The sequence below is a fragment of the Lethenteron reissneri genome, chromosome 20, assembly GCF_015708825.2.
Source record: "Lethenteron reissneri isolate LAM-NWPU_2019-01 chromosome 20, ASM1570882v1, whole genome shotgun sequence".
NCBI lineage: Eukaryota > Metazoa > Chordata > Hyperoartia > Petromyzontiformes > Petromyzontidae > Lethenteron > Lethenteron reissneri.
The window spans coordinates 17,244,765-17,272,386 of NC_083798.1; the positions used below are offsets into that span (position 1 = coordinate 17,244,765).

The window sequence follows — 27,622 nt, forward strand, 5'->3', positions numbered from 1 at the left end:
CGGTGCTAGGCATTGGTGACTGGCTGGCCGTCAGTGAGGACGCATCACGCACACTCACACTGCTGTGTAGCTGGAGGTGCAGACATGGCTGGGACATGCTGCTGCGTCTTGGTGTGGCTGGCCTGCCTAGGCAGTTTGAGTGCTGCCTTCTCTGCTAATGGAGGTGAGTGTACGGAGATAGTGGGATTGAGATTCGTGAAGTTAGGCAATAAGTATAACTAGGAATGTTCTAAGTGCAGCGGTCGTGATTTGAGGCTGCGGGTTGAGACGCGATGAACTTCACATGAGATTTCCCAGTTCTAGGTGACTCAGGCAGATGGCCAAATTGGTTTATGGGACATTGATCACAATATTATTTTCCAATCGGGTGGCACTGTGGTCAAGTACTCAACACTTATTTGGAATGTTTCGAGTTTATATTCCAGTCGATGGTTGACTCATCATCCCTCTGGGGATGAACAGGAGTACCACTACCTGGGAATTCTAAAGCAGGGAGTGGTTTATGTCAAGCAAATGTGGAATATCCACAGCTTGCTTAGGGCTGCCAATGAAAATTTACTCTGCCTTGTGCACAAAAAATTCTGCCACCTTTCCACAAAAACTAGTTTCGTAATAATTTATTGATTTGCTTTTTTTTCTGCTGCTCTCTTATACATTTATATTTTCTGTTTCTCTCCGGTGCATTTGAATTGTGTTTTCAGGACTAATGTTAGGTTAAGATGCTGTTCGGTATCGGTTTGTGGTCAAAACTCCAGACTTCCCTGTGTAGATTTGGATAATTATTTCTGCTGTATGAAGAATAGTAAAATAACTGAAACAGGCAAAGGTCGATTTATCCACCTAAAAATATGAACAAAATAATATTTAAGCCTATCAACCTATGGATCTTCTGAAACAATATTTTCTAGCAGCATTGATGCCCGCAAATTCTGAGCCATTTTCACTTTCTGAGTCTAATTAGCAGTGCTGGTACTGTTAAGCAAAAGCGTCAGGGTTTCATGGTGTTAAGGGTAACATCTATTTACGAACTTTGGAGCCCGCTCAGCCGAGTGCAGAAAAAATGCACGTTTATTTTGATCTGTTTTGGTGGATTACATGGCTGTATGTATGGATCGTGGGCAATAACGAACACATTAAGAGACCCTTGTCTGTGTCACCATCGTAAAATACAACAACACACATTTAGACTCATATGTCTTCAGGGTTGCTGATTTCACAGACTCTAAATTTATTTGGGGAATTTTGTTGTTGTCTCTGAACAACTCAGGGAGAGTGGTTGTGGCCAAAGCGGCAGGTGGGATGGAGGTGTCTGGCGCCGAGGCTCTTTGCGCCTCCATTGGCAGCCGCCTCTCTACACTGGCAGAGATGAGCAACTTCGTGTCCAAGTGTGGCCTGCTTGAGTGCCGGCCGGCATGGCTGTCCGACGGCAGCCTCAGGTGAGCGAGCGCACAGACCGAAGCGCATTCCCATGAAGAGTGATTCATTTCCACCTCAACGAACCCGTGAACCGATGTCCAGTTAATTTCACTGCGGCTTATTACATCAAATGCGATTCAGTGTCACTGCTAACTGCTAAAGCAATTGCGATTGACTTTCATTGTGACTTCTTAAAGTTATTGCCGTTCAACTTCATTGTAACGTAGTCAATCAATTGCTATTCAGTTTCTTGGAACCTTTTTTATTCACTGTAATTAATTGCCTTTCAGTTTTATTCCAACGTATTAAAGCAAGTGGCTTTCACCTGCATTTAAGGAAACCACTGTGATTTTATGTAAACGTACATCCCTTTTGTCAATCCACTTCTGGACGAGGGCCTTCCAACGGCTTGTGCCGGTTGTAAGGATTAATTTACCATACTTGGCCGTGCTAGTCGATGCACAGAGGTACAATAGTAGATTTTGCTGTTTTGTTTCATGAATGCATTTTTACGTGATCTCACTTTCACAATGTTCTTTTTTATTTGAAAGTAATTACTTTGAGTGGATTTTTTCTCTCACAAAAACTGTCAGTCTCTCTCCGTATACGTTTGCAAATGTGTTTTCGGAGGTTGCACATTGAAACATGTTGTGATTTTTCGTTAAAATTATGATAATCATGAAAGCTTATGCACAACAGGAGCAAAAATCCACAGACAAGCTGGTGTTTGTGTAGTTCCATCACGCAAAGATAGCCCTCACACCCAAGTGGAATGATTTTGAAAACGATCGTGGCAGACTTCTAAATAGCAGTAGGGATTTGAGAGGCAATATATATTTATGCTCGTAGTCAATTTAACAAAGTAATCTGCCACAAATGAAATTTACATTTGTTTTAATATTGGAGAGAATTATATAGATTAATTTGATTTATGACATTATAATATTAACAAGCAGAAGTACGGCATTACTATTTTAGGGGTTAATGGACAAGATGAATCAATCAGCACATAGTTCAAATAAAGATCAGACATTAAAAGCAACCTGAACATAATACATTTAACATTTCACGGAATTTTGCACATTTTCAGCTGTGAAAATTATAAAATTCAGATTTACTGCCATGTGATGAACATCTCTTTCGTAGAACACATGGGAAATTTCAGCAACACGAGTGTGTTGATATCAGGTTACTTGAGGGGATCTCATTAATAGATTGTAATACCATCTTCAGCAGGCAATTCCCTATCACAGGTGATGCAATTCTCTGTGAAAGCTCCATCTACACATTTTTTTCATCTCATGACATGATACTGATAGCGCAATGGAAATACAAGTCAGATTCTCTGACTTTATACAAAACGGCTGAACGCCTGCTCCTTAAGAAACTCCTGCCCCTCAATTTAACACGTAGGCTTTGACAACCAATATTATTCATAATAAATGTTTTTGGGTTAGATCGCATAAATATAAGTGTGTCATTAACCTACCACACAATTCTGGCCAATCGCATGATGAAGCTGGTTGTAATTACCAGTGAAGCGTCGTACTCAAGTGTAAATGTTGTGGATTTACTTGCCATCACACCGATGTGCTGAAGTAATCGCTAATCGGCACGTTTGGTTCACGCAACAAACCTTACTAATTGGCTGTGTTGGGTGGTGGTGGCGGTGGGTTAACGACACATTTCAATTGATGCGATCTAACCCCCCAAAAATAACCTTTATTGCGAATCCTGCCCCTCACTCTGAACAGGACGGCCGGCTGCGGGAACAGCAGTGAAGGCCTACAGGAGGACGTGGCGCTGCCTCCCCAGCCACCACCGCCGTCGCCCCAAGGCCCAGTGGCCGGAGTCACGATCCGCCCCAGGGGCCTGACCTCCAGCCTCGCATTCTGCTTCATCCTGCCCGGTATGGCACTTGGATGCAGGGTTAATGGATCACACACAGAGATCGTCGCTGACTCTATAAGTCTCTCCGTCTGCTAGGCTACAAGGGGATCGAAGCCGGTCAATGGAATTACGGCGATGATCTATCCATGTAATTTTACATTTAGCTGCATTTCCTCGTATGAAGTGTTTTTTTTTTCTCCAGATGCCGTGGCTCCCACATTTAAAATTAATCAAGGCATTGGCCGAACATCCTCGAAAGAACCCTCCTGACAGGGTGGATATATATAGGAAGGAACTCTTATTATTATTACTACTGCATGAATGTAACTTTCAGCTGAGTAGCTGTCACGAAGGCCATGAGGTCACAATCAAACGTCCATGAGTTCAAATCCGAGTGATGGGTCAAGAGACTGATCCCCACCATGAGAATGTGGAATGTCTACCAGTAGCTGTGGTCTGCCAACAGAAATGAACATTACTGCGCACTCATTTGAGTGTGTGGACACTGTCCCGTTTAAGAAATAATTGTTGTATCAGTGGTAGAATCATGTATAGGGTTGCATCTACATTTGTGTAACATGACTGAGGAATGCTGTATTAAAACACTGCTCCGTGTTTTAAGAAGCAATTAGGCAATGCATGTTGGTTTTAACATTCTGCATTAATGGGAAACTCACAGCATAAACAAACATATTGCAAAGAAAAACACAACGATGTGGCTCCTCTGTTGCATCTTAGGAGTACAATTATCAGATTGTGCTCATTAAGTTTAGGAAACCAAGTTAAAACAATAATTATAGCATTCCTACTCGTGCATATATGTGGCGCAATTGGTCTGCAGTATTAAGACGATTCGCAATCTTCCTGAGAAGATTTGATACATCTGTGAGCAGGTTTATCGTAATTTATGTACAAAGCTTTTTACTGACCTCTATGTCTATCGGTATGTCTGTATTTGCTTGAGCTATGTGTCTGTCTAGCTGCCTACCCATCTACCAATATACACATGTGTTCGCCTGTCTCTCTGGCTGGGTAGCAATTTCAGTGAGAGAGCTTGACTCATCATCTGAAGGATGTCTGCTCAATGTCTGGTTCATGTTTCATTCGGCCTATGATCGCTGTGTAATCAATAAATATTATATTGTGGACTACTAATTGTGATCACCCTCTGGTTAGACTCACCACAGCCATGGGAATGTGGACTTTCCTTCGCTGGCTCAGGTCCGCCGATAATTATGAATGTATTTGTAATGTTTACCCATCATCACAGTGCAGCACTTGATTATTTTGTTGGGATTTAAGGGCCATTTCCGGCCTCCACCCACCCCACCCTCTTAAAACAATAAGAAAGCACTCAAAGCAATACTTATAAACGCGTTTGAAAATATGGGGTTCGCGGAAGTGAATCTGTTTACAATATGAAGAGAAGAATTCATACGCGTAATTAGCAATACATTTTTTCTAATTAGGAGTGCCTGAATTAACATTTATCACAAATAGAGTGTCTCCATGCTGTGCCACAGAACATTTCTCAATCCCTATTGGTAGCTCGGAGCCAGTGGTGGGAATTATACATTTTCATGTCAGGTGCCAGCCTCTCCATAGGATGACCACTGTCAGCTACCCACACGAGGTACTCGATTTAACACCAGGTCAGTGTTGGTGAGCTAAGATGACCCTCGTCTGGGCATGTGTGGTGCTGGCCTCACAACTCTACCGTGTGCTCTTCCGGCATAAAGAGGTGCTCACTAACGGCAATTTGCCTATACAGTTTGCACATCTCTGAAGCTACACATGCTTGCCACTGCCAGTGTGCGTGCTCCCACAAATGTGTCCTCTTGCTGCCCACCTACATGAATCCGTGGTGCTTGTGTGCAGGACAGCCATGTGGCGACCCCCCCGTATTCCCGTCGGCACGTCTGGATGAGGAGGAGATGGGGCAGAGGGAGAAGGGGGGGGCGCAGCCAGAGCTCCACTACATCTGCCAGGACGGTCATATCATGGCTGGCGGAGCTCGCTCCTTCTCTCTGGCGTGCGATCCCCAGTGCGGGCAGTGGCAGGGAGCCGTGCGGCCCTGCGTGCCCGGTAGGCATGCATGCCATCCAGTCTTCACCACAGTTGTCGCTTTACCTACAGCACCTACAGCAACCACAACAACCACCTCTGATTAGCACGGTTCGCTCCGTACGGTGTGAAAGAAGTTCAACATACATACAATCACAGACACAACCTTTGAATACATTTCTGCCATGCTTTGAACCACCATATGTGAAACTATAGTCTCCATATTTGTACGAATAGCTGCTATCTTTGAGACAAAAATATTGAATATTTAAACTCAGATCTGCCATATTTGTGCTGACAGACATAATTAACATATTTGAAATGCCAATAGAGTTATACTGTCCTAAATACATCCAGGAAAGTTCGATTCTTAAAATATGTATTCTTTATACAGGACAAAATTATTGTATAAGCATCTAACTGACTGTATTTTGAAGAATCTGGGAAAAACGTTAATGTTTTTTCCATTCAGATTTCCCATAAATAGCACTACTGAAATACTATACACTGTAGATTGACTCATCAAATATATATATCCTTCATATTGTTTAAGCATCTGTCATATTGGAACCTCCAGGTTGTACTCTCTTCTGCTGTACAGACAAGTGATTAGCTAACTCAGCAAATGCATGGGGATTAATTCCAGATACTCCAATGTCCTTGCAATACAAAACGTTAATTAGGTAATTGACCCAACATCCATATGTAGGATCCATCTGCAAAAAGACACAGATTCATTGAGGCTTTCTTGAATAAAGGACTTATAAACTTCAGTGCTGCAGGTAGAATATTCAATACAACAATTAGCAGGTTGTGAATTTAAACCCAGGAATTCACTAATCAGGGACTGACTCTGTATATCATATCTCCAGAAATTATTTTTTTTAAATATCCATTATTTGAGTGTCAACGGTGGTTGTCTAATAAAGACACTGGTCACCACCACATAAATATGGCCTGTACATACTGTATCTAGCTCTGGGACTCCAGTTGAGAAAAGGACACCCAATGCTTATATGAGATGGGACACATGCTGAAATCGACAAAAAATATATAGATTTTGTATTTGCACGTGTAATTGAATTGATTGCTTAAAAAATGTTTTTGATATACATTAGTCTGTGGCCCATATTTTTTGGAAATCTTCCACCCATAACATCAGGCTATCCAATGGCATTGGTTTATGAGACCAATAATTACTGATAAGTCGTCTCAGCGAAGGGAAAACTTGTGCAAGCTCTCTTTAAAATATTATTATAAATATCGCGCACGTCTTTGTGGCAGCTGGTCACGGCCGCATGCACATGACGCTTCTCGCACCTACCCTCCAAGCCACCAATTCATTAGAGCTGAGCTTGAAGCAGCTCACAGTCGAGTGCCAGGCCCGAGCGCTGTCATAAGGGCCTCAGGGTTCAGCGACACCGCGCTTATTAAACACGGCACAGAGAAGCTTCACGGGCTTTTGTGTGACAACGGAGGCTTCTGGTCACTTGACTTAGCCAAATGACCTAGTTTATGGAAAAGTGATCGACATGGGCCGATGTATGAACATATGCCATACCAGCGCTTGTCAGAACACCAAACATATTTACCGACACTTTTCAGAGTAGTTTAAACCCAAATGGCAGTAGTATTTTGAGGGGAATTTGCAGTTAACATGGACTGCAGGGCGAATGTTTTTTTATTATTATCAGGACTTGTAAATTTCCATTACGACGACTGGGCATAGACCAATACTACAATGAATGTTGGTGGGGTTATTTTGGTGTCAACCCAAGACAGTGTTAACCCTAGAAGATGTAGGTGGGAAACTCAACATACGTATCCTGTAGTCATTTAAAATCAACGTTATATATACACATCAAAAGGTGGTTGTTCATCACGATTGGCTTCCATGAATCAGAGGTGCAGATTCCACAATATTCTGGTCGGGGGAAATCTATCCATCGATGGACCATTGTTTGACTTCCCATAAAAATCTACTTATTTTACTGACTTGAAAAGAATAATGAGCTGAGTTTATTTAGTCGACTACCAGCTGGAATTTAGAAACACAATGTGGCTGCTTTAATATGAATGATGATGTATTTGATCACCGCAGATAAACATAGCAATCTGTGCAGATAAGTCACCAGCCTACTCGCTGTATTATCGACTGGCCACTTTGTAGACCTGAAGTCATACATCAATATGGAAAATATACCTACATCGTGTACTACCATTTACTCACCGACTCCGCCCTGTGCATTTCGAATCCTATGCATGCAATAGTTTATGTGTGTGTGATCCAACAATACCACAAATGCTCATAGTACATTTAGAGCTCTTAGAATTTTAACTAGATGTGCATTGGCACTATTCCTATACCGAGCTTTGGTTTGACTAAATGATCGTGCATTTTCTGAACGACATGATTCAGTTGGGTCTTCAAATAATAAACAATGCTTTCGTGTATTTATAAAGCATCAAGTAGCTGTATTAAATTGTAAAGAGGTTCAGTGTCACTTGGGGACATTTTTAAAAACCAATGATGACGATTCCTGGACAAAAGAGCCTTATTGCCACAATTGGACATTGGCTTTTGAATTAGAAGGCTTCTACAACGGCGGTTGTGCAATGGATAGGCTGGCTCCCACAATGGGAATGTGGAATTTCCACTGCTGACTTCGGGCTGCCCCAGTTGCTCACATGAGCCAGGGCCCACCGTGACTTTACTTGACTTATCTAAGCAGAGGGTCCTTGTTATGGCGCGGTAGCTGATTCATTGGCCATTTTATTACAATTGCGCTCTGTACAGTGTTGTCCAGTAACTCACAGAATCACTTTAATCATATTAATCTCATATTACTAACGAGCATTCCAATTTGTGACCGAGTGGGGTAGGAAAGCCCTACTCACAATTAAAAATGTAAAGTTCAGTTTAAGTTTCGAGTTCAAATGCAGGTCATGGGGTTGATTAATTGAGTCTGACTTTGTGGGTCATCCTATGGGAAGGTTGATCCCTGCCACGGCAATGTAAACACACCAAAGTGCTGGATTTCAGGCATGCACCACCAAGCTCAGATGATGGAAAATGACAATACGTTTTAAGTACAGTACATTGCTTAGTCAGACCACAATTTCTATAAAAAGTTGGATAATGCTAAACTCAACCGCTATTCATATTTCAACATTTACAGCGAAAATTGGCAATATATCCCAATTTCGCCTGAGCACGTAGGGACATTGTAGCGTTGTTGTATTTGCTACCACAGCATGTTTCACCTGGTTGGTTACTCCGCGCCTTCCTTAAACAAGGCTTCACGCTCAAATGTGAAAGACAAATCAGTGGCCTTCACTGACATTGGGGCACAGCATTGATGCGACATATGTCACATGCGTCATCGTGCCTTTGGCAACTGCTGCACAGCAAAATTACAGTGTTCAGTCCCAAAACTGCTCTTCGCATTCGTGTCCTAAGTAATAATATGTGCCCTTTATCTTTAGAGCTGGAAATTAATAAAGCAACTTTAAAATAACATCCTGCCTTCTGTATATTGTTGCATGTGGAGCATGATAAGAATTACATGTCAGGGCAAGGTAATCAGCTTGGAAGCTCGGCTAGATTGTGGCGTGAAAACATTGTCGTGATGTGTGAAGAGAAGTTTATCCATGGTGGAGGCACACATGCAGGGTGGAGGAGGGTGATGTTGCTGAGACAGGCGTTAGACTGGCAATTAGTGGTCGAAAGACAAGGAAAAGTTATATAAGAGCAGCGCTGTTCCCTGGCCCAGTGGCGGAGGTGCGAACTGATAAGGATTCAGCATACAAATCTCCCATGTGCAATGACCTAGGAGGTCGTGTCAATACTTTGGCATTGTCTACACTGGACATTAAATTGCTAACGTTGATTCCGATGTATCTACTGTAGTTATATCATTCCACATTGAAATCAATTGCTGCACAACGTCAAAATATAGGTGAGCATCTTGCGCACCTTATAGCTCCATGTGCTCGTGATTCATAAACCACGTGGCTGCATTATGGGCGTGCATCATGGTCATGCCTTTTCAACAAACTGTGCAGTTTCATGCAATTTGTACACTAACGCTTCCAAAATACTACTTGTGCCAAAAACAGCACAGTCCAATGTGTGTCCGGTTTTATCTGCCCGCAACAGAACACGTTGCCATCCACCTTGACTACAACGTCGAGGAGGTGGGCGTCACGGACTGGGCTGATCAACTCGAGGCAACGCATGGATCCCAGAGTCCAACTCCTGCAGAAGGACTGGGCCCACTCAATCCGCTGCATGAGACACGTGCGGCCGAAAGGGAAGTTTCGTTCGTTGCTGCCTCCAATGAATCGGAGCACGGTCACTTAGTGGAGCTTCTACAGGAAAATATGGAATATGATAAGCAAGAGGAGGAGGGGGAGCAGAAAGAGGAAGGAAGCAGACGCCCTCCTGACTTCTCATTGGTCACCAACAGTGTTGGCATCAAAACTGGCTCACGAGGTCTCAGCACCAAGGTTTGGGAGAACAGGAGGGTCACGGTGACTGAAGAAATGCCCATAAATGTCCCTTGGCTACGTGGGGAGAGACTGCCATCTGGAACGTCCGAGGAACGAGATATAGGAACGGACGTGGTCCCAACGTACGAATCTTCACCGAATGCAACACAAGTTCATTCCCATCCCTACGTCGCAGAAGTCTCGTCCGCAATGCCCGTCACGCAAGACCTCCGTTCCGACCTCGTGGGTTTCCCCATCGCCTCCACGAATGCGGCGAACCTCCACCCGGCGCCGACCGATTTCACAGCGCGCAGCGGCAACCCGCCGGCTTCCCTGTCGCCTTCGCCACCGCCGCGCACAACGGCGCCGCGGCGGGGCAGCACGGTGGCATTGCCCGAAGGCGGCACGCGGTCCACAACGTCCGCCCTCGCTACCGAGAGCGAGGGTGGACGCCGGGCAAAGATGAACCCGGTGGGGAGCGGGTGGCCCGGCCAGGGGATCCCGTGGCCCTCGGCGGAGCCCGTGATCGAGGCGCACACCGTCCAGGCGGGTGAGAGCGGCCGTGCATTGCAGACGACACCGCCGCCACCGCAGGCCTGCGTGGGGCCGCTGTGCGCGCTTGGCGGCCAGCAGCAGCAGCGCACGCTGGTGGTGGCGGCCGGGGCCGTGGTCGCCGTGTGCGCACTCGTGGCTCTGGTCGTGCTCGGGCTGTGGTGCCTCCGGAAGAGACAGCGCTCGGCCGAGTGTCAGCTCAACGGCGGCAAGGGGAAGGCGGCGCAGAGCGAGAGCGTGGAGATGCAGCGGACTGTGTGAACGAGCACAAACCCTGGGTCAACATAGAACGTTGGGCCGACGTTGGACCGACATTCGTCCAATGGTTTCGACCAGATGCCAACATTGGCCCAACGTTGACATGTTTGCCGGGACGGCCCTGTGTCCGGAGTGCAGTGGTATCACAGCTTTGATTGTTCTCTTCGGCGTATTCCCTGGATGTTTAAAGGAATTGATGTTTTAATAGCTCGGAGTGCCCAACGACTGTGTGCATGTAGTTACCAACCACATGGCACAGAATGTGGTGATGGCAGCTGAGTTATTCTCTGTTCGCTGGACTGTGACCATGTTGATGTTCACAAAGCATGACTTACTGGGTTTCTGTTTACTCGGTGAAACCACGACGCTTATTTAAATCAACATGATATTTGGATAAGTTGAGTAACTTTCTTTTCCCAAAACTCTTTAACAGCCACTGTGATCGATTCATTATCATTTTTACAGTCGCGATTAATGCAGTAGATAAGCATCGTGATTGGATGGACTCTTTCTTGCCCAACTAATTTTGACTTCAAACATATTCACTGTATTTTGAATAGCTATGTAAACGACGTGGAGCTTTTGAGCCTGCTTACAAAAATAATAAGATTTTTGGAAATTCTTCTTGACTCAATGTTTATAAAATCTTATTTTCTGAACAAATTCCTATCCAATGACAACATAGTTAATTGGAAACCCAGTTTGTGATGTCATGATCGTAAATGCCTACGTCATGTGAATAGATGCACTATTCCGGTGCCCGATATGCTTTGTTTCTTCATGTTTCACATCAAGGTTGCAGAATGACATTTTATTGTTTTATTTTATTTATATTTTCAACACCCAACAACCAGTACAGAAACACAAAGCGCCGGGGTGCACACCTTCCCAAGTGGCACACAAAACCGAATGTGTACGTTTTTTCATACATACTGCTGAGGCCAGTGTTTCCACGCACCTAAGGAGAGAGAGCTTGACAGTCGCCCAACCATTGAGGTCGCTCCTAAAGGGTGGGTGAAAACTCAGGGCGAGACGAACCCCGGCGACCCGAGGTCGATCCCCGCTCACGGCCACCAACACCGGTCACGATTATCTGAACCGGTCCTGGGCCTCCCCTAGGTTGCTATGTGGAAACATCGCCACGAGGGAGACAAAGGTGGCCGGGCGTGGTGCTGGCCACCCACCCCCTCGTGTGCTGTCCCGGCCTTCATAGGTGCTTGCTAACAGCACTTGCCCCAAAAGTCTGTTAAAGCTATACTGGGGATTTATGTTTTGGAGTGGTGAGAGAGTTACCTTAGCAAAGTGGTTCAACTGTACTTAATAAATCTCATAAATCAGTAATCAATAATTTCATTACTAATTATTCTATGGGTATGAAAGTAATATGTATATTTCTAAACGTTTACTTGCGTTATCTGATTACTTTCATGATAACTTCAAACCAATCTCCGAAACAGCAGTGCTGTATTATTGTTGGCTTTGTCTTATAGCTCAAACTATGAGCACAATCATTTTCTATTCTCTTGAATATTGAAAACATTTACATCTGAAAACAGGTATAACATAAATCAACACGTGTATATTAACTAATGATAATATAGTCAAATACAGAAAGCAGAATAATAATACAGGATAACAAGTACTTAGATTTTGATTTAAAGCTTTCGTGACTGCAGGGATTAATATTCTTGGTTCTTTCGGTAAAGTCACGTCGAAGGGAAATAAGTACTTAGATATTCGCACCTGATTACATTATCACGTGACATGCAATTAATTATTCCCTGTCACCGCATTTGTGTCTGCATTGGGAGACCACAAGCTAGATAAATAAAAACAAAACGTTCCCATGCCCATATGAACATTGAGTGTTATACAGGTAGGAACAATAGTTCCACACTGCCCACCAGGGTGTATTTGTCTGTCTGTCGTGCATAGCCACGCCCTCGATTTGTATTTCATAGAGCGCTTCGGGCGGGCTCAGCACCACGTGACGCGCCGCCCCACGCAGCTTGCGCCACGTGACACGGATCACACGAATGCGCTGTCCAACCAAGTTCCTACCTGCCCACTCCAAAGGAACGTGTTAATTCCCTCATTTGTTATGCCTCACACTGTAGTTTAAATTCCGCATGCCTATGGCAGGGGTCAGTATTTCCTGAGGATGACCGCTGCTGACTACTCACGAAGTGGTACCCGTTTTATGCATCATGCGGTTCTGATTACTAATTAGAATCCAACTAATGGACCTAGATTTATAGAATGGTGGAAAAATGTTGACTCGGTAATTTCCTCCTGATTGAGAATTCCGAACGTTTCACAACACCATCTGATGAAAGGGAGCAATGGCCGATAACTGAAACGGACCAGTTGGTCTGACAGCGCCACCCAGCAGAATTATAAACAAATTATACCTATTTTCCACCTGTGCTAAAACATATCAACCCCGCCCCTGGCCCTGCTTGGCCTTGAGCCAGATTCATATATCTTGTGAGGCCAGAGTTTCATGCTTTGGTCCTATAAACTACCTGAGGGCGAGACGACCCTGCCTTTCGCGAGTCCCAGGCACAGCTGGCCCGGCTGTCAATACCTGGGCCCCTCCGAGGGTTACGCGGTCTTCTCACTGCCTTGTGAGTGTCTTGGGAGAGGTTTTGTGACGCACAGTAGCACATTCCCGGCAGCCCCTGCAGCCAAACTGGTACCAAACGTCGTGCTACGCACTCCTTTGGACCTCACCAACAAGGCTGAGGGGGGGGGGATCCTGACGCATGGGCAACCCATGATTTCTAGAGTAACCTGCCTGGGCTTTGCGCCAACAAGAGGTGCAAAAATGGGGAGAGGACACTCCTCGGCCACCTAATCGTGGCCAAAAAACACGGATGGCAGCAGTCACGGGTTATAAGCTCATTTTGGATTGGCGTAAAAAATAGCCGCCACGGGTTGCAATCGTCGGTGGGAGGGGTCATTGCACCCCAATGGATAGCTACCGCACACCTCAAGCTGGGCAGCCCCTGGCCAATAAGGTGCTTTCCTGCCACGGCTCACCTGCTCCAATGGGTGCTTGGAGCTTATGGTTCATCACCAGACGAGTGGACTGCAACACCTGAAACAGACAAAAGCAAAACAAAAGGAAAGAAGGTACCAGCCCTTCATTTTGCAAGCTGGAATGTACGTACAATGTGTTCTGGACTCTCCGAAAATTTATTGCAAATTGAGGACATCTGCAAGACTGCAGTTATCGACAGGGAGCTGGCGAGACTCCATGTGGATATTGCAGCACTGCAGGAGACTCGGCTTGCTGGCAGTGGCTCACTACGAGAGAGTGACTACACTTTCTACTGGCAAGGCAAACAGCAGAATGAACCAAGGCAACACGGTGTTGGGTTTGCCGTCAAAAATACATTCCTTGGCATGATAGAATCACCAACCGCAGGCTCTGAGCAGATTCTGCTCATGAGACTGCTCACTGCGTCTGGCCATGTAAACATCCTGAGTGTCTACGCCCCAACACTCTACTCACCTGCGGAGATTCATGACCAGTTCTATGAAGAGCATCACAATATTATTCGCAAAATCCCGAGCTCTTGAGTACATGTTTCTGTTGGGAGACTTCAATGCAAGAGTTGGGGTTGACCACAATGCGTGGCCCACACGCCTGGGCTATCATGGCGTCGGAAAAATGAATGCCAGCGGCCAAAGACTACTGAAGCTCTGCTCATACCACAATCTCTGTATCACAAACTCATTCTTTCACACAAAACCTTGCCATAAAGTGTCATGGAGACATCCAAGATCTCTTAATTGGCACCAACTGGACCACGTCATAACCCGACGAGCCCTCCTCAACTAAGTACTCATCACATGCAGCTACAACAGTGCAGTCTGTGACACCGATCACTCACTGGTATCCAGAAAGGTCAGACTACGCCCCAAAAAGATACACCGCCTCAAACAAAAGCGTATCAACTCTGCCAAGACCTCCCTCCCAGAGCTCGCTCAATCATTCCAGCACAGCCTTGAGCAGCCTCTACACGACACACCAGATGGAAGCATGGAGACAAAGTGGGCGCACATCAGAGACGTCATCTTCAATGCAGCCATCAATACCTTTGGCAAGCAGACAAGGCAGAACACAGACTGGTTTGAGGAACACCTGGGTATATTGGAACCCATCCTCCAAGCCAAGCGCATGGCGCTCCTGAAGTACAAGCAAGTCCCAAGTACAGGATCATTAAGGGCTCTGAAAGCTGCCCGCAGTGCAGTTCAAACGACTGCCAGATGCTGTGCCAACAACTACTGGCTGAACCTGAGCAGTAGAATCCAACTCGCCTCTGACACTGGTAATATCCGTACATTGTATGAAGGCATCAAGGCAGCCTTTGGTCCAAACATCAGGAGCACTACCCCCCTGAAATTCAGCACAGGGGCCATCATCACTGATAAACAAGAGCAAATGGCCAGGGAGGTAGAACACTACTCAGAGCTCTACTCACGAGACAATAGTGTGTCAGAAGCTGCCCTTGCTGCACACTTCGGTAAGAATTCAGACGAAAACGAACAATCATCGGCATGTGCATTAAGCCCACCGTTGCATAAATCAAAAGATAACGGTTGCTTTAACAAGTAGTGCTGCTTCGAAGAGTCACATAGCTAACAAATCTTCACATTAGGATTAGAAACTCTCCATGTTAGGCTTTATGCATGGTGTATTTGTATATTTCACTGGCAATGTTCTAATACTTAAATACGTAACATAATTATAGTTGGTGGAACTGTTGTCTAAATGTAGGCTTCATTATAACATCTTGTAACTCATAATGTGATCTTTTTTCAAATATTATAGATTAGCTATAATACTAAAAGAGGCAAAGGGATATCAGTCAAAATAATCTCCCGCATTTGTTATGCATTGTTTGCATAGATCTCTTGTCACGTCAAAAAAGGTTTAAAACATAATAGCATTTTATTTAGACGTGTTTATACAGTGATACCTTAGTTGGTTTTGTAGATGTAGGAAATCACTATTTAAAGAAGTCATTGCTTTTTCCCCAAATCAAAATGTCCATTGGCAGTTTTGTTTGAGGGGACATTTGCTCCATAGCACAATCTTTGTGGGCTTTTTCAACAAAGTGGTGGTCATATTGTCGACCCTGGACGGATGATGGGCTGAGGCAGCCCCAATCAGCATTAAAACACAGAGTTTCCGACTGTGAGTGAAGCCCTCTAATCCAAAGGTCTAGGTACATCCCTCGCAATTTCTTGCTCAGGCCACTGTTGGCACAAGGGCCCCAACGAGAGGTAGCTCTGGAGAGCCTCTCTGAAGATAATTTTCGCCCACTCTTCCACACTGGCCAGACGTCTTAGAAGCGGTGGGAGTACCCACATTTTGCCTCACCACATGCAATATGCTTACTGTATTTACTTACCGTAGTGCTCCCATTTATACCGCTGGGTAAACAGAGGCGGGGATTTAAGAAACGTGCCCCATTTTAAAATCCTTTATATTAAGTTCGCTTGCTTGCCTGCTTGCGCGCTTACGACCGTGCAAATCTTTCGGTCGTTTTTTAACCCACTTCCCGTGATCCAATCGAGCTGACATTTTGCACACAGACTTGTTGTGCGTGACAATTTCTTTTCGTGAAATTTTTTTTCCAAAATGTGACACTTTTTAGGTACATTTTTTATTTATTTAATTACCAATTGCTTAATGGTGGCAGGCAATCATCTGACCCATAGGTGGCAGCCATCTCAAGCCAGAGGACGAGAGGACTCGAGCCGCCCGTTTCAAAGACCAATGTGGGCTGGGTTGTGGCCCATTGAACACGCATATAAAGGATTTATAGTGAAAAACTTTGTTTTTACGGGTTAATTTTTTTCCACTGATGCACTGGGATCTCAAATCGGCGACCTCAATGTCAAAGGTCGTGTCATTTTGTATGTTGAACTTCTTTTCGCACTGTGTATAGCCAGCCAACCGTGCTAATCGGAGGTGCGGGGAAGGAAAACACCGAAAGTAAAAAGCAGTTTTGCACACATTTCTGTTGGAAGTGGGCATTGTGGATAACAAGCTCATAGGCTGATAGAATCATTATATTTCGAAGATTAATCACTTTACATGAACATGTTTTATTCCGTATTTCCATTATGGCTTCCAATTATAAGGCGTGCAGCCAAATGAACTGGAGAGTGGATGACATGTGCTTGCCAAATCAGTCGAACTTACTTTGAATAGAACTGCTCTCAAATTTCCATAACAGCCCACTTAATGGGTTTGGCGAACGCATGTCATTAAGAACACGTCCTCGCGAGGGGCACGCGTATAATTGCAGAGGGTATACTGTGACATTCTCGAGAGGGGCATGATTCTTTTAATTTATAATTTTGGGGTTTTTCCAATTTTCCTTCTGTGACTTTGTTTTGCTGCTGCTCAATGAAGAATCAAGGTCCTATGACTAGGAACCATCTTATATCACAGTACATGCAGTACATGGAATTGTAAGGGACACCTTTGCAGACAAACTTTGCATCGTTTCCCAAAATATATCTATATATGTTGGGACATATACATTTTTACACACTCCACGATGAACACCGCTTTGTAACAGAACAAAACACGATATAATTGGCTGTTCCAGGCAATGGCCTAACGCAATAGGAAATGTGAGTCTTGTAATATGTATTTTTGGTTATTAATGTATTTGACAAAGTTAGTGAGTTTTAAATTGTATTATTTTGTTCTTGTACACTAGTGTCAATGCAGTTTGACTCGTTTTGACCCTCAGAGCTGGGCATGCGCAAATTAGAACACAAGCATAAATGAGGTGTATTGACTGAAGATAAGTTTGGCTTGAGCAGGATACATCACGAGATGGGATGATAACTGATGTACAAGACTAGCAACAGGTTGCTAGCCGAAGGAAATAACACACCCAAAAGGACAACCGCCACAGATATGGAGCGATGAGATCAGGTCACGTACAGAAGTGAGATAGATTGTGGAATCGCAAGACCATGAATGGTGAAGTTTTGGTGATCATCCAGCAGTGGATAGATCATGATGAATAAGACAGTGTTTGTTGATGGTGACAGTTTTGAGCTATTGGCCTATGATTTTAAATCACTGCCGTCGACGCCCCTTACGTTCAACATGAAATACAACATGACCAAACATGTTCACTCTCATTTTATTACACTTAAAAAAAGACAAAACACATTTCTTTGCATGCAAAATAATAACGAAACACGCACAAAAGTAACGCCAGAGGCAGTCTCTGGATTAGCAGATGTAAAAACCGTGCAGCGAATATCCTCAAGGCACCAGGACTGGGGATCATGGGGAAGCATGGGGGAAAGGCAGGCACTTTATTCATACGATTTGGCATTTACTGGCGTAAGAAAATGAGTACAATGAAAAAAAATGGAGCACGGATTCCACGTGCTCGGACAGAGCAAACCTGTACTCACCACAAAGCATACAAAGGCGCAGGCTGCCAACCGGCTGGGTTTTGCGCAAACGACATGGCACAGTGTAGTGATATACGTTTCTCAGTATTGCGTATAACTCATCTATACAAGTGAAAGTCTTTCCTGGGCTGTTAATAATAATCCTCAAAGTAGAAAGTCTGCCATCCTTAACCTGACCTTTTCTCAATTTATACATAACCCTGCAGTCTGGCCATAAAACCTAACACTTTCTTTTCCCGCATAATAAAACTACCTGCAATTCCGACACAAATTTAAATCTTACCAATCAGCATGCTTACAGTATAACTGTCGCCGAATATGTGGTATTGTTCTACTAGCCGATTCCAAGAGGAACACGTCAATTCATGGACCGCGTTTCACAAAGTATAATGCGCGTGCAAATGACAACGCTAACTCAGCCGCTAGCGAGAAGTCTCCTTTCATATGCTTAAAATCTATCACTGCCCCGGGATGGTGGGGTGGGAAAAATGATTCATTTGAAGCAGCAGCTACAACTAGAATCTCCATTATTTCCATTAAAGCATCGCAATTAACAGCAGTGTGACCAGGTAATGAGCCAGCATTGTTAAAGAACTTACAAACATGTGATGGATACATGCCAATAAAACAAAAATCACACTTTTTTTTTAAAGCAATGAACTGGCATTGCTAATGTAAATATTAGCAATTTCTGAGTTAAATATGTTGAAGTTCATTTTGTATTTTTGCTTGTGTTTTGTTTAACAATTTTAAAGCAGAGAACAATACTGAATTTGCGCCAATAGTGTTTGCTGATACGGAGGAGCTTAATAAATGGTGCTGTAGTCGTGACGGTTGTATAGTCAGTGTTGCTCCGTCTTTTCACAATACTTTAACATGATGAGATTGCATGAAACACCCAAAACTTGAAGAGTCTTGAGCACGATCATGAACAGCGATGCATGTAGCAGATTCCCCCCTCCAGTGATTTGATGAAATCGTAATGCCTCTGGATCCGGATTTCATTCTTAATTTTTCTCCCGTCTTGTTTGCACTGTTTCTGTTATTTTCCTGTGTATTTTTGCTGTGTCCATATAATTAGGCGAAATACACCATTAGTAGTATATCATTTCCAAGCACAAATTGACATATTGTGCATGTAAGAACAGATTTGAATCGATGAGTCGATATATCGTTACACACATTCTCATCGCACAGTGATGGGTGTATAATTATACATACATATAAAAAACGCGAACATTAGGTTGGATTAAAACCTAAACAAGCATTGTTTTGGAGCATACAGGTCACACATTAAAAATAAGTCACATTTCAATCTGTATATTCACACGCAAATATATTTTAGTCTTCCATAATAGTTTTTTGTTGTTACATCGCGTAAATATAAATGTGTCATTAAACCCGCCACCACCCGACACAGCCAATTATTAAGGTTTGTCAAGATCTGTACTAGTAATGAATTGGAATGTTCTGTTTACATGACAAACCCTAATAATTGCCTGTGTCTGGAGGTGGTGGGTTTAACGACACATTTATATTTACGCGAACTAACCCAAAAAAAACTGTATTATGGATGAAATTGATTGTGAAAGCCTAGTGTTAAACTGATATTTGAGTCCATCTACCTACACCCACGAGTCCAAGACAGTGAAAGGAGGTCCACAATTTGTGCATTAAAACAAATGCTGATGGTTAATACAAGTCTGAAAAGCCAATTTATTGAAAGACTAAACACATTTTTTGTGGGAGGTGATACAGAATTAATGGTGATGAATGGCTATTTATAAGGTTGGAGTTACTGTTATGATTTTTTTAAATTAAATCCTAGAAACACGAAATTTATTCGGTTATGGAAAAAACACCTTCGAGTGATATGATCACCAAACCAAACTTGAGCTGGCTTTCTTTTTCTGGACGTTGCATCATGATGCACATCCCCAAGTATCCCACGAGAGTCATAATAATGAGAAATATGCGGTTTGGAATTCTCACAGTCATCAGACCGTAAAGTCGGGTCATGGAACGTTCCTAGGAGATGTCACGTAACTATTTCTCGAGTAACCTCAAGAGGTATCTCTCACTTGGCACTAGACTGTGGAGAATGTGTGTTGCATGTCAATCATCCAAAACGTTCTGAGAGCAGGAAAATCCAATTTAATGTCAAACCTAAATTTAATGACTAATTTTGTGCAGTCGTTGGCGACTATACGGTCCCTCTTCTTGAGAATGTTATGACTGCGCCCAGCTTAGAACGAGGGATCTCGCCGGTGCTTGAGTCCAGGAAAAAACATTTTGGGGCATTCCTGAGTGATATTTTGGTGGAGAGAAGAACAGAAACTGAATACTCCACATTTTGTCCAGAAGTTTACAAATCCATGGAAACAAGCCAACACAGTTATCGTAAACAATATGGCTTACAGGGTCATCATTTGAAAATGTCAGAGGCACTAAAATAAATGACTGATCAATGCAGCACCAGGTAAGTATAAATGTATAAAAATATAAAGTGTAATTTGAAGGTCACAGCTTAAAGTCTAAATGCGAAAACACTTATTTTGTCATTCATTTAGTTTTTTAAGTCTCCTGTATTTTTGCCATATGAAGCTCTACAGCACTTGGGGTCAAAAAGGAAAAAAAAATCATACAAGGAAATGTATATTATCACTTTGATGAAAGAACACACCACATAGGTTACAAGTGAATTATGTAAATCTATAGAGAATGCTCACAAAGGTTATGTGGTACCATGAATGAAATGCCACATTTGAACAAAAAATCTACCAGATCTCATAACAAAAACCCCTAAATATATCACATGAACTGCACACAATCGTTAAAGTGTGATATCTGTATTATTTTTTTGGCATAATCTTTTTATGTATTAGCTGGACAGTCAAAGAAACATGTACATTTAAAACCTTGAATCACAAGCACAAAAATGTGCCTTTCATTGCCACTGCCCGACATATGAATGAACATGGCTTCATGTCGCTTCAACAAGTTTGGAAAGGCAAATAACAGCCTGGCCATTTGTTTATTATCTTGCTCAGTGGTGCTGGCTTAGAGTGTTCGACTCACAATCAGAATTTAAAAACATTTTTAATCCGTTCCACGAAAACGACTGTTAAACGAAATAACTGTGTATCGAATATATACTTACAAACGCTCGAATTGGCCGAAATTGGCACCCACGTGCATCGCATGAACGTACCGTTCATCAAAATGTTAACGTTAGTCGAAACCATGGGGTTCCATGGGAAGCGAAACGTTAACCGAAAAACCGTTCACCGATGTCACTGTTAACTGAGGGACTATTGCATGGGAATGTGGAAATGAAGAATTTCCACCATTGTCTCAAGATCAACAATAGAGAGCAGTACCTTCCCACTGCTCTCAATACAAATGGTTGTGGCGTACCGACTGTGTCGCTAATGATTGATGGCTCCGACAGGTGGCTAAATCTTGGGCTAAGCAGCAATATACAATGAGCATCACTCGCAACAACAGTTGGGTGCACCCTTCTCGACTGGACATGAGGCCATGCTACATTCGTGCGTGTCCGTCAGGTGTAGGTCTCCCGGTGGCCCACGTCTCCCCGCTCACGCAAGCCCTGCAACCACTTATCAGAAAAGAAGCCCTCTTCGTAGTCGCCCTCTCCCTCAAACTCGGCGTCGGAAACACCGTCTTTTTCTTCTCCTTGGGACGCTGCCCCCGCTACCCCATCCTCTATTTCCATCTGGGCAGCAGAGGTGCGAGGAAACGGGCCCCAATCAGTTGTGACAGAAAAAAAATGACACACACGGGAAGACGGACGTGCAAACGCTGGCGCAAGTCGCTTGCCACTGGTGGATGATAAACACGTGCCCACTGCACAGCCTCTGAAAAGTCGTAAGCAGTGTTGCCAGAGCTGACGTTTTACCGCAGTATTTAGAGATTTCACTGTGTTCCCCTGCTACTGCTGCGGTCCGGAACGTCCACCGCTTAAATGTTTACATTGCCTACTCTGCACCACTCCCTCCCTCGTTCAGTGCTACAATAGCCTGCCTCCGAATTCAAATGTTTTTTATGCAATTCTAAATAAACTTCATCATCATCTTCCTTTTTGTTAAATATTGGCCAATACTTTTTATTCATCTACCGTTTTCACAAATTGTTTTCCCAATTCCTGCAGTCTTGAGATGAAGTGACATTTAGTTGTTTTATTAACTGAAATCTTTTTTAAATACATATATGTTGAAATTAATGTGTGTCACTCAGCTTATAACAAATCATTTGCAAAACTGATAAATGAATCGGTGACTGTGTGAGCAAAATAACAAGAACTTTTAAAACCAACATATATCCTAAAAAAGGGCCTGAGGACTCATGACTTGTCTCTTGTAATGTGATTTTTAAAAGAAGAGATAATTTGAGCAACATTAAACTTTTTTTTTCCATTGGCCTCGAGATTCCCCTCCTCCTCCTCCCCACCAGATCTGGCAACAACTGATCGCAAAGTGAAAGGTGCATTCCATACATGGTGCTTGCAGAGTGGGCAGCTGCGTGGTGTAGGAACAGCGAAATGAGGCAGAGTTCAGGCAGCTTTCATGCGATTATATTACACAGCTCTTCCAGAGAAGACAGTCAATAAGTGAACATGACAAATACCACAGGATAACATGAACAATGACAGGACAGCAGCTATGAAATGTAGGCTGAAAGTGTGCACCGCTTTTTGTCATTAACACTAATTTGCATATTATTAAAAGATCTATGGAAGGATAACTTTTGCACAGTGTCCTGAACATTTCTGTTTCTCAATTCTTATAAAGCATATCCCAAAATATTACCTTGCATATGTCTATTTTATACGGCAGTGATTATTAATGTGACATTTAGGCTGTACTACATTTTGGGGGAAAATCCTACATTATTTCACAAGCCCCACCCGAGTTTGTGTATTATATTAAAGTGACCAACTTAAAAGGTAAAAGTGTCAACTCTTTGGCAGCTGTAAAGTAATGCATCAACTGCATACTTGCTTTAGATTTAATTATGGATCATACATCTCACCGGCTGGCACTGCGGTTAGAGAGCTTGACACAATCGCAGGATCACGAGTTCAAATATCGCTTGGTGGTTGAGCCAACTTTTTACCCTTTCGGGATATGGTCATCTTATGCAAAGAATGGCTCCTGCCATTGGAATGTGGAGTTTTTAGTACTGGCTCAGGGTTTTTCGATAGAGATTAATGCAACAGCTCCATTGCTTGTTTGAAAAGTGACACTGACAATTTGGTACCGGATAGCTATGTGAAGCCTGGGCCTTTTCTTATTACAGAAAATCTGTACCTATTAATATCTGGGCCTCCATATAAACTGTTCAATCTTAATGCTATAGATTAGTGTCGTTATTTATTTCCTTAACTCTAAAGTATTATGAGATTTTGTTGAATTCATTTTGTAAAAAATCCATCTAAAAATATATCTGTATTTTCATATCAGTTTATGAACATAGCCATTAGTGTAAATACCAATACCTGTGTTATTCATTTCAATAACACTTAATCCTATGGCCTACCTGGAAATAAAACTTCGCGTAATTGAAATGGTAAAGGTTCGGTGGGCACGCACATGAATATAACTTTACATAAAAAATACTTTCACGTCTTAAAAAATTACAGCCAACATTCATAATGACCTATAAAAAATGTGTTTTCAAAACAAAAATGTAAGATTACACACCTTACAAGGAACTTTCGAATGATATTTCAGATAAAACAACCATTATGCTTAGAAATACAAAGACGTTCATTGCGGCTTTAATATGGAATGGGCTGTAACAGTCAAAAGTGTGTGTTCATGTATAGAAGCAGTTGATAATTTTTTGTTGAAAAAGCAATAAGCGAAAGCAGTTAGAGTGAAAGGTGACATCATTGCATGGTGTGCCCTGGACACAAGTATTTGCAGTTAGACTGGGAAGGAGTTGAGGATTTTTTTTTCTGTCACAAAGATTAGCTGCCCTGCCCTGCCACTGGAACATCGTCAATATATTCCACCACTTCTGCCTGAATGCAAAAGATTGGACAGCACAAGCAGAAACATATTGTGTGCATTAACATCACCGTATTTATTGCAAGCAAAAAAAACCAAGTGTGATTTGTATTAATGTTAGCTGAGCTGCCTGGATTGATGGCAGCCTGGTAATATCTCAGCTGATCAATCAATGCTTCATAGGAAGGCTTTTGTGAAAGGCACTTTATAATAACCAGCAGTGGTTGTCATCTTAGAGAGAGAATTGACCCTCCCACCATGGGAATGTGGAATTTCCGCTGCTGGATCAGGACTGACAACACATACAGTGTTATGTCAATGCTTGTCGAGCCTCGGTACACTTTGAATATGCCTTTCATTGCTATATACAGTCGCTAACAGAGATAATTTATAAACATAAATAAATCGGGCCATTATGACAATGCTATGCATTACCAATTTACAAAATAATTTCTTTATACGTAGCAAACACCCAATATATTAAACCTTAGTTTGTGAATGCACACATTCATATAGGCATTGTAACTCAGAAAACAGTGGCTCTATGGGTTAGTGTATTGGTGTGTGTGTGTTTGTGAGTGGGGAGCAGCTGTGCACTCTGTGTTCAATTACCAGACATGTTGCACATCATTTGTAATTTGTATTTAAACATGGACTGGGATTCTGCTATGCCAACCCATAATCATAATTGGCAGAGCTCTGTATCCGTATGTGTGTGTTGACCCCACTTTTTGCTGATTAACAGCCCATGCATTATGTCACTGTGTCGCTGGCAGCAGCTGTCCTCCAGCGGCAAAAGAAGGAAAAGCAGAGCGATGCTCACAATTAACAAAGCACCATGAAGCTTAAACATACCAAACAGAGACTGGGATCAATTGGCACGAATACCAACCACTCGAGCCTGCAAACTTTTGATACAAGGATCTGTGTTTCATTGGCTTGGAAGCATAGGAGAGAAGAGGTGCAGTTGCCTCCCAAATTTTAAACATGAGGAAGCCATCGACTGTGGCCCTTAAATGCACAGCCTTCATGGTTCCCTTAGAAACTTGACAGGGCCACCCCCAAGGCTCATTGCCCTCCATCTTCAAAATAGTTTCTACATGCCTGCTGTGCTGTGCCTGCCAATGGGGGCCACTGCTACTCAGAGGTCGCAACCGGGTACCCGATACCCGTACCCTACCTGATACCCGGCTACCCGTACCCGGCCGGGTACGGGTACCCGTTTGCGACCCTGGTGCGGCCGGGTACGGGTACGAGTAAGGAATCAAAACCCGTTTGCGACCTCTGCTGCTACTGTATAAGATCTCAATATATCACAATATCTGTGAGTCCTTTATTTTCATTGGGCTATCATTTGTGGCCAGGTCGCCTCTGAAAAATAGCTATATAGCTCAGTGGACCTTACCTGGTAAAATAAAAAAATAGTTGCACAGTCCAGTTTTACCCTTTAAATCTCTCCACATTTTAAATGAATGCAATTGTTCCGAATTATCATTTGTAAAACCCTGTAGTACATCGTCGTGTGAAGAGCAACATTTTTGCATTTTCTTGAATACCCTTTTGGCAAATAGGTGCATTGATAAGCATTCACACCTACCGTATACTTGGGAATTGTTCATATTTAACTAAAAGTATTTAAGCTGACTTTCTATTACCACGTAATTCAGGTAGATTGTCATGCTGGAATACCTTGCATGGCACATGCCTAGGATGACAATTAACTTGTTGCTAAAGTGGCGAGAGAATGGGGATACAAAAATCCACCCATAAGAGTTTTTTTGAGTTAGATCGCATACATATATAATTGTGTCATTAAACCTGCCACCACCCGACACAGCCAATTAGTAGGGTTTGTTACATAAACAGAACATGCCAATTCGTTTCAAATTGGCATGTTCTGTTTACATGGCGGGTTTACCGACATATTTATATATTTACGCGATCTAACCCAAAAAAAACTGTATCATGGATATTGGTCGCGAAAGCCTACGTGTTAAACGGACTAAAATCCACATGTGCCCTTACCTCGTCATCTGGCTGGAAGTGCTCCTGTACAAACCGGAAGAGGTCTGCCTGCAGTATCAGTTGGCTGTGGTATTTGAGTGCTTCCTGCATGCACACAAAAGACAAAGATGAAGATTCCCCAGACAGCCTTAACAAACTGATAAGCAAGCACCTGTGAAGGCCGGCAGAGCACAAGATGGGGTGGGTGGCCAGCACCATGTTGGCCGCCTTTGTCTCCCTAGTGATGATGTTTCCACCCTGCACCAGGTACTAATTTGAGGCTGAATCGACCTCGGGGAAGCCCATGACGGGTTCAGATAATCGTCACTAGTATTGGCCCTGAGCGGGAATGGAACTCGGGTCGCCGGGTTTGTACCACACACATATTAACAGATACCGGCATCTCCCATTTAGTCCTACAGGCCATACGGTGCAGTAATTTTAGTTTTCTATATCTCTCAATTTCAATGGATTCTCAAATTATCCTTGGCCAGTAATAATTCGTTTAACACAACACTTCAACGTTATCAAAATCAATTGAGTGTCCTTGTTGGCAAACATGTTCTGCAACTGCCAACAGTTGTGTTTGAGAGCATTTAATATTTCTTTGGTGTTCTTTTAATCTTACACTAATGTTACGTCCCATTTGTCCAATATAGCATCTGCCACATGAGCAATTAATCCGATACAGACCTTGTGTTGATAACTTAGGACATTTCATCTTTAGTACAAGATACTAGTTTTTTTATTTTGTGTACCATACTAAATCTTACTTTGATGTTTTGCTTTTGCAAAACTCGAGCTAATTTGTCAGTTACTCCTGCGATATATGGTATTTTTTATTGATTTAATAATCTGATCGCTTTCAGCAGTATTGCTGTTCGATCTTGGTTTGGCATTCAATGCTCTGTTGATTTGAGCATTATTGTAGCCATTCAATTGTAGCGCTAATTTAATCTCTCTCCTCAGATTTTCACCATCTGACACTCTTTTAGCCCAATTTATGAGCATCTTGATGAGAGAGGATTTCTGTGCGGGGTGATGATGGGAATCTGCATTCAGATAGGCATCAGTGTGCGTTCCCTTTCGGTAAACGCTGTGTTATTTTACCAGCAAAATATGTAGGAAAGGGAGTGTGTTATTCACCTCCATTTCAATAGTTAACTGGATGGCCGGGTTTTGTGACTTGAGATGATTTAGAAATTAATTTAGTGTATCTTTCCCATGTGGCCAGACAACCAAAGTGTCATCAACATATCTAAACCAAAAAGATGGTTTTAATGCTCTTGCTACAAAGTTTGCCATGTATAAATTCGCTCTAGCAGGAGATAAAGGAGAGCCCATTTCTGCTCTTTCCTTTTGTTTAAATAAATCACCTCTCCATACGAAATAAGTGTTATCTAGACAATGGTCAACTAGTTTTGGAATATCTTTTGGTAAACCTGTCTTATTTA

At 42.9% G+C, this 27,622-nt stretch overlaps 2 protein-coding genes across 3 annotated transcripts in view; one reads left to right on the top strand and one right to left on the bottom strand.

Moving 5' to 3' along the window:
- SUSD5 (sushi domain containing 5) lies at nt 1–17,863 on the top strand. The gene is made up of 5 exons (XM_061555203.1): nt 1–163; nt 1,268–1,436; nt 3,171–3,325; nt 5,185–5,391; nt 9,530–17,863. Exons 1-5 carry the CDS (start codon nt 85–87, stop codon nt 10,672–10,674), a joined length of 1,755 nt encoding a protein of 584 aa, XP_061411187.1. The 5' UTR covers nt 1–84; the 3' UTR covers nt 10,675–17,863.
- The window catches only part of CRTAP (cartilage associated protein), a 20,375-nt gene continuing 10,589 nt past the window's right edge, over nt 17,837–27,622 (bottom strand). The window contains exons 6-7 of one of the 2 annotated variants that reach the window (XM_061555204.1): nt 26,190–26,273; nt 17,837–21,868 (exon numbers count right to left, since the gene is read on the bottom strand). In XM_061555204.1, the coding sequence (XP_061411188.1) occupies nt 21,695–21,868; nt 26,190–26,273 (258 nt within the window). In that variant the 3' untranslated portion in view covers nt 17,837–21,694. Of the gene's footprint in view, nt 24,179–26,189; nt 26,274–27,622 lie in introns of both variants that reach the window. The other variant, XM_061555205.1, reaches the window with a different exon arrangement.